Consider the following 8,172-nt stretch of genomic DNA (forward strand, 5'->3'; position numbering starts at 1 on the left):
GGGCACAGGTTTTCTAGAAAACAAAGCCCAGGGCAAAGTTCATTTGCTAAGGCAAGAAGAAGGAAAGGAAGTGAGAAAGTGTGTTAGTTAGCTACTGCCGTGTAACAAATAACTCAAACCTTAGCAACTTAGAACAACACACATCTATTATCTAATAGTTCCTATGGATCAAGAGTCTGGCCCTACTTGCCTGGGTGTGCCCTGCCTAGGACTCTCCTGGGCTATAATTAAGATGTTGACTAGGGCTGCAGCCACCTGTAGGCTTGACTGGGAGAGGATCTGCCTTTGGGCTCACTCCTGTGGCTGTCTGCAGATCCTTGCTGGCTATTGGCTGGAGATATCTGTTCCTTACCACATGGGCCTCCCCATTGAGATGCAACCAACTTCCATTAGGTCAAGCAAGAGAGAGAGTGAGAGAAGTGAAAGAAGCCACAGTCCTTTTGTGACCTAATCGTGGAAGTGACACTTATAATTTTTGCTGTACAGTACTGTGTTCATTAGAAGCGAGCCACTCAGTCCTGCTCGGTCTCTAAGGGAGGGGCTTGACTGGGAGAGGATCTGCCTTTGGGCTCACTCCTGTGGCTGTCTGCAGATCCTTGCTGGCTATTGGCTGGAGATATCTGTTCCTTACCACATGGGCCTCCCCATTGAGATGCAACCAACTTCCATTAGGTCAAGCAAGAGAGAGAGTGAGAGAAGTGAAAGAAGCCACAGTCCTTTTGTGACCTAATCGTGGAAGTGACACTTATAATTTTTGCTGTACAGTACTGTGTTCATTAGAAGCGAGCCACTCAGTCCTGCTCGGTCTCTAAGGGAGGGGATGATATAGGGGCAGGAAGACCAGGAGGTGGGGGTCCCTGGGGCCGCCTCGGGCCTGCGCAGGTAAAGAAGGAGGAAGAGTAAGCATAAGGTGACATGTTGCCTTGCCAGCTGGCTACAACTTTACAGAACACCTTAGTGAGGGCTCAGAGAGCTTCCTGGAGCAGAGTACTTTGGAGCAGATGTTAGGGACAGAAGAAGTTAATGGCGCTGCATCTGAGTCCTATGGCTGCTGAACCCAAGTAACACAAATCTCGGGGCTCCAAATAATAGAAATTGATTCTCTTACAGTTCCAGAGGCTGGGAGTCTGAAATCAAGGTGTTAGGTGTTGGCAGGGCCGTGCTCTCTCTGACACCTGTAAGAGAAGGTCCTTTCTGCTTCCTGCAGCAGCTGGAGGCTACAGCCCTGCAATCTCTGCCTCCATCATCACGAGGCCTTCTTCTGTCTCTGTCTCTTCGTGTTTCTTCTTCCTCTCATCCTCCTCCTTCTGAGACAGAGTCTCACCCTGTAACCATGGCCACAGTGCTATAGCATCACAGCTCACTTTTGGGCTTTCGGGCTCAAGTGATCTTCCTGCCTCAGCCTTCCGAGCAGTTGGGGCTACAGGCACCTGCCATAGTCTTCTCCTCTCCTTCTAAGGACACCAGTCATATTGTGTTAGCAACCCACTCTACTCCCAAGTGACTTGATCTTAACTACATCTACAATGGCCCTATTTTTTTTTTTCCCCTGCAGTTTTTGTCTGGGGCTGGGTTTGAACCCGCCACCTCCAGCATATGGGGCCGGCGCCCTACTCCTTTGAGTCACAGGCACCGCCCAATGGCCCAATTTCTTAATAAGGTCATGTTCTGAGCTTCTAGGTGTTAGAACTTCCACATATCTTTTGGGGTGATATTGTAACTCAGCCTCTAACACGCACTGTATCTGGGCTCCCTTCCATCTCTTGTCACTGGTCAACATGCTACCCCATCCCATGGCCACTGACTCCTGCACTTCTGGGTCATGTTACCCAGATCCTTTGGGCAGTGACCAGGGAATACTCAGTCCTGTTCTCCCATGAACTGGCCTGGCAGTCTCCCCCTGGCAGTTGGTGCCAGTTATGGGTGCATTTTGGTATAGAAGGGGGAAGGTAGGAGAGGGCAGGTAGCAGCTGTGCTACTCTGTCAGCCATGGCTAGAGCATGTGCTGGGAAACCAGAGATGCAGGTGGGCTGAGCAGGTGGGAGGCAGCGCTTGGAGTAGCTTCGGGACACTGCTGCATCCCAGAACTGAGCATAGAGCTGGTGGCACACTGGCTCTTTAGGAAATATTTTCTGAATGACTGAACAAAAAAACGTGCCTTCAGGGCCTGTTCTACGCTAACCTTCCTTCGTACATCTGAGTCCTTCCCTGGGGACCTCACTGGGAGGAGTCACCCTCCAGCTGAAGCTTGCAGGTTCTGCTCTCTCCCCTGACACAGAAAGAACCAGATCAGAGAGCCTGGAGAGGAAAAGCCAGTGACAGGGTGGTGAGAGCCCAAACCTGGGAGGGGAGTGAAGGTCATGGGTAGGAGATGTTACACGGAAGGAGGCCGTGAGCTCCCATCACTGTTTGGGTGGTCCAGCCACGGAACAGAGTCAAGGAAGATTCCAAGGACTCAAGTCATCAAGGGTAGGCCCTGGGGGAAGGTTGAATCACTTGGGAGTGCCTGCGTTCAGGTTCTCCTGCCCTTGAGACAAGGAATCAAGTGTAAATGATTTATTTTGGAGATTATCCCAGGAATTGTCAGCAGAGAGTGGGGGAGGGACATGGGAAAAGCAGAAAGTCAGTGACCCCTATGGACAACCAGCACTTAATCGTCCGTCTACAGAGAATGATGAACAGGTGTGAAACAAGTGGCACCTGTGAACTGAGGGTGCTCTAAATGCCAACTCCTGCCAGACATGGCTGAGCTGAGTGCTGCTGCTCAGGGTGGCTGTCAACCCCCCATACTTCCTGCCCCTAGGAGCCCAGTGCCTCCAGCTGCCAGAGAAAGTCCTCAGGTAGAAAGTGCGGTCGGTCGGTGCTGCCAGTGGAAACAGGGTTGATGTGCCCTGAAGCAGCAAGGTTCGGGGCTGCAAGCCTTGGCAGAGTCAAAGATGGGACCATGTCTGAGGGCAGATAGGAGTTTGGTTGTAGAAAGGCTCTGGGACATTGGGCAGCACTAAAAGCCTGGCTCCGCACCAAGAGAAATGGGTCACTTAATGGACTATGACTGATTATTTAAGCTAAGGCAGTAGGTGAATATTCCTAGAGAGAAAGGGATAGAAGGCCGAGAGCTACAATATGATCAAACTGTCAAGTACATGATGTGGTTTAGACCTGCTCTGCGGGAAGAGAAATGAATTTTTTATTCCTTGCCATGAATCATTCTCAGAAGGGCCAGATCTGCCATAAAAAGGCTAGAGAGGGAGGGGCTCATCATTCTCTGAGAATGTCCCAGCTGCACAATCGCTGACACGGAGATGAAACATTCAGACCCGGTGTTATCCTGAATTCTGTGATCTCGAGACCCACCAAAGACAGCCCTCCTTCTCCTGAAGTTCCTTCCAGCTCTGAAGCCCAGGACTCAGCCTCCTCAGCGTGTTTGCACCCATAAGTCTTTCTGGAAAGAGTACAGTGATGGGCATCTTATGCAGGTGGGTCATTTGGCAGCTTGTTTGCAGGATGAGGTTGATGATAGGGGAGTCACAGAGGCTCCCTGGGGAGAGGGTAAGAAAGGCTGGCTTTAAGGGACTGCCACAGATGGTACATGCACGGTACACGGCCTCCAAAACCACACGTGGGGGTTCAGTGAGATGCCACCCACCACCCAGCCTCTGTCCATCACATTAGGCTCCTTCCAGGGTCCTCTTTCCTGGACCTTTGCTTGGAGAATAAACCCAAGAAACAGGATGTTTCACGCATACAGGCTCCACCGCCTGGGCTCTATTACCTGGAAGAATTCTGAAGTGCAGATTGGCTCTGGGCAGTGGGTATTCTGGGAGGGCTGTGTCCTCATCACCTGAGCAGAGGAGGAAAGCTGCCAGGAGGCAGTGGTCCCAGATGCTGACCTGGGGGATACCATTATGAGGGAGACCTTTCATCCCACCAGTGAGCTTGGAAAAACTTGTGCAGGACAGTGGTTGGGGCCTGGGCACTTGAATCCTGGCTCTGCCCCTTTGCTAACTGCAGGATCCCAAGCAAGTTACATAAACTCTCTGTGTCTTTGTTTCCCCAGCTGTGAAATGAGGGATTTTGAGTTCCAACTTCTTAGGGTGGTTGTAAGGGCTGTAAGAGTTAATGGAACTGTGCCTGGGGCATGAATGGGGCCTTTATAAATGTTAACTATTTTAATAACCCTGCCCACCCTGGGTCAGAAACAGAGGAGATGACTCACACTTGGTTGGAAAATAAGCTGCTCCTGGAACCTTGTTTTAAAACCATCTTAAACTGATCTCATCAGGTATCCTGTCTCTGACGCACGCTGTGTTAAAATGAGAAATAGCACAAAGGCCAGCCCCTCTAGTCCCCTTTGACTGGAAGAAGCATCCGATAAGAAAATCAGGCCATGAGAATACAGTTCAAGGCCAGAAGTGTGGGTTTCCAGAGTCAGAGAGCTCAGGCTCAAGAGGCACTCAGACCTCTGCTCAAATGTAGCGCCCAGCGGCCACATGCTCTCACATAGGATGCTTGGTTTCTCTGGGTCTCAGTTTTCTTATCCGGGAAATGGGGATAACAATAGTGCTGACCTCATGGTCATTCATCCCCTCAACTGAGTTTGGGTCACACATGGCATTGTAGGAAAGGGAATGGCATGAGAGCCTTCCTGGGAGCCTGGGAGTAGGGCAGGGTTCAGCAACATGGCTTTGGTGGCCTTGGATAGTGGGATATGCAGAAGGGGACCCGCAGAAGGGAGGGCCTCCCCGCCGGGTAGGGTAGTGGCAGGATTCTGAGAGCTGTCTCCTTTCTTTCTCTGGAGTGGGGAGGAAGTGATAACGCAGCCCCAGGGGCCTCTTGTCAGCCCCTCTACTCTGGGGGTTGAGTGTTTGTTTGTTTGTTTTGAGACAGAGTCTCATTCTGTCCCCTCCCCCCCCAGTAGAGTGCTGCAGCATCACAGCTCATAGCACCTCCAGCTCTTGGGCCTCAGCAATCCTCTTGCCTCAGCCTCCCAAGTAGCTGGGGCTACAGGCAGCTGCCACTATGACTGGCTAGTTTTTTTTTTATTTATGGTAGAGACAGGAGTCTGATCAGGCTGATCTCAAACTCCTGAGTTCAAGCAATCCACATGCCTCAGCCTGCCAGAGTGCTAAGATTACAGGTGTGAGCCACCATGCCTGGCCTGGGTTGGGGTTTTGAAGGCTCCTTTCCAGGAGGACATCAGGAATTCAAGGGTTGAAGCTAAGATTTGGGACAGGACAAAGGATTCACCCCTGTGCAGTCTCTCTCTCTCCCTCTCTCTCTCTCTCTCTCTCTCTCACACACACACACACATGCACAATAGACTCCAACCTCTGACATTTTAGCTTAGACCTTCTAGGAACAACAATCACCAGGGACGGGGTAATTTAATGGTAGAATTCCAAGCAGAGGAAAGATTAGCAGGGAAAATGCTTGGACCCAGGTCCTCAGGTTGCATAAATACATCAGGACCCAGTCCACGCCCAGGAAGAAACTGCCCTGCTTTGAAAAGCAGCTTCTGCAAAGTGTCTCTTTCAGAGCATTAAAAACCCTGAAAGAGGGAGGCGCCTGTGGCTCAGTGGGTAGGGCGCCAGCCCCATATACTGAGGGTGGTGGGTTTGAACCCAACCCTGGCCAAACTGCAACAAAAAAATAGCCAGGTGTTGTGGCGGGCACCCGTAGTCCCAGCTACTTGGGAGGCTGAGGCCAGAGAATCGCCTAAGCCCAAGAGCTGGAAGTTGCTGTGAACTGTGATGCCACGGCACTCTACCGAGGGTGACAAACTGAGACTCTGTCTCTCTTTTTTTTTTTTTTGTAGAGACAGAGTCTCACTTTATCGCCCTCGGTAGAGTGCCGTGGCGTCACACAGCTCACAGCAACCTCCAAATCCCTGGGCTTAGGCGATTCTCTTGACTCAGCCTACCAAGTAGCTGGGACTACAGGCGCACACCACAATGCCCGGCTATTTTTTTTGTTGTTGCAGTTTGGCCGGGGCTGAGTTTGAACCCGCCACCCTCGGTATATGGGGCTGGCACCCTACCCACTGAGCCACAGGCGCCGCCTGAGACTCTGTCTCTTTAAAAAAAAAAAAAAAAAACCCTGAAAGAAAAGAAGGCCAAGAGTGTGGGTTCTTGCTGCTACGGAAGCCACCCCACTCAGCCAGCCCTTGATGCCATGTCCTTACCCCACCATTAAGACACTGGGACCTTCACGAAAAGAGAATACTTTGTGTTTTTTGGGTTTGGCTTTTTTTTTTTTTAACAAGGGATATTTAATGCCCTGAAACAAATCAGATTCAAAAGAAAAAGCTTAAAATGTCGACTTTATTTCAACCATGGAAATTTTGTGGTCAAAGTTAAGAAACGATGGTACATAAAACAACCAAAATAAATAAATAAATAAATAAATAAAAATAAACAGGAGTCTCTTCAGAGGGGGGGGTCACAGAGTTGGGGAAAGAGCCCCTTTCCAAACCAGAAGCAGGTGTCTGCAGCCAGAACTTCCTCTTCCCTGTTAATATCTCCTTAACACTGTGGGAAGAAGAGAGGAGGTGACAGTGGGCTTAGGGTGGGAGACTGAGGCAGGAGCTGAGCTTCCCCACACTATACACGACCTGCCACCCTCTAGTCTTCAGAAATCTTGATGTTTGAGGCTTTGGAATAATCTCTCTCCCTGAGCCTCAGTTTCCTCATCTGTAGACTGGGGGTTATCATTGCCCTCGTGACCTTGCACTCTACCTTTGAGAGACAGTGTAGAGGAAACTGGGAGGAAAAAATGTTTAGGAGGGGCTCTAAGGAGGGGCTGTACCAGACAATGAACAGACTCCACCCTAGGGAGATTCTCTCCCATTGGTAAGAGAGGCAGGGTGTGGGCAGAAGGTGGGTGGAGACTTGTGGGCACGGTAATGAACAGATTCTGCATTTAATATTTTCCAAAAGACACACCTTGACACTGAAGACTGTCAAAAGGAATAGTGACTCTAGGTGTCCTTTTCTCAAAGAGTGTGGTCCCCAGAGACCACAAACCCCAAGTTGATGGCTAACGGTGGCCCACAAGGAAAGGGGGTCAGGAGAGCCAGGGTGGCAGGTGGGGGCTCACCATTGCAGCCCAGGCCACTGTGGGAGCCGATCCGGTCCAGCCTCCGTCCAAAGCAGCCTGAGTTGCGCATCATCTTGGGTCTGTGTAGACCCCGCAGGGCCTGAAGGCGCTTTTCGTGGATCCCAGGGACACCTGCAGGGGCTGCCTCCCAGGTCTCCCAGGCTTCTGCGGGGCCCTGCCTCTGCTGGAGGGGCTCCAGGGCCATCTGCTCTGCCTGCAGCTCAGAGACTTTGTCCTGCAGACGATCCAGCAGCTCCTGCGATGGGTGGAGGAGCCCAGGTCTCAGGAACTGGAGCCTGGGCTGCCCAGCCCTGGACGGCACCCACGTGAGCTGACCCCCTGGGTATGGTGTCTTGGCACTCAATCTTACCACTTTCTGTTTCACTTACCACTGATTCCCAAGGGAAAGTTGGGACCCCCTTGAGACAGTGGATGGAGACCCTTTAATTGATGCTACCTGAGCCCTTCTGGTGGCCACACCCACACAGTCCCTCTGCTCTCACCTGTATCCCAGGCACTTCCGAGGCCGGACTGGGCCGACCCAGTGGGTGAGAATGACCTTCCAGCAGCAACAGGTGCAGAAGAAGGAGAAGCAGGAAAGCCCGGGACAGCGTGGCCGTGGCCATGGGGAGGTTCATGTTGCTGGAGATGGGGGTAGGCTGCTGCCGCTGTTGTGCTACCTTGGGGGTTTTGTCCCACCTCCTGGGGGCGGGCAGGCGCTCTCCTGGCTCCCTGGGCAACCACCGCCTTTTATCCTGGAGCTGGATGTCCAGCTGCGGGTTATCTCTGATTTATCAGCTACATTCCGCCTGCTGAGCTCAGGCCCAGGGAATGCACCCCTCCTCGCCTGATGAGTACTCTCTGGAGGTGGAGACCTGGGGCAGCAGACCTTGTATAGAAATGGGCTGGGCTGGAGGAGGGAGCACACGGGGGTGGGGGGGGGAGACACCAACATGTCCCTGTCTCCTGCTTCCTCCCTTCCTGCAAAATTGGGAGGAGAGATGGGAGTGCTTAGTGTGGCTGAGCAAGGGCAGGGAAAAAGAAGCTCAGCATTCCGAGGCTCGACGCAAGTGCGGG

The 8,172-nt window shown here is 51.9% G+C and overlaps 1 protein-coding gene across 1 annotated transcript; it reads right to left on the bottom strand.

Annotated features, from left to right (window-relative positions):
• Positions 1-6,319: 6,319 nt before the first annotated feature.
• On the bottom strand, positions 6,320-7,916 carry NPPB (natriuretic peptide B). The gene is made up of 3 exons (XM_053575693.1): positions 7,599-7,916; positions 7,096-7,351; positions 6,320-6,527 (listed from the first exon to the last, which is right to left on the bottom strand). Exons 1-3 carry the CDS (start codon positions 7,731-7,733, stop codon positions 6,511-6,513), a joined length of 408 nt encoding a protein of 135 aa, XP_053431668.1. The 5' UTR covers positions 7,734-7,916; the 3' UTR covers positions 6,320-6,510.
• Between the last annotated feature and the right edge of the window lie 256 nt (positions 7,917-8,172).

This window comes from Nycticebus coucang, chromosome 22, assembly GCF_027406575.1.
Source record: "Nycticebus coucang isolate mNycCou1 chromosome 22, mNycCou1.pri, whole genome shotgun sequence".
Lineage (NCBI taxonomy): Eukaryota > Metazoa > Chordata > Mammalia > Primates > Lorisidae > Nycticebus > Nycticebus coucang.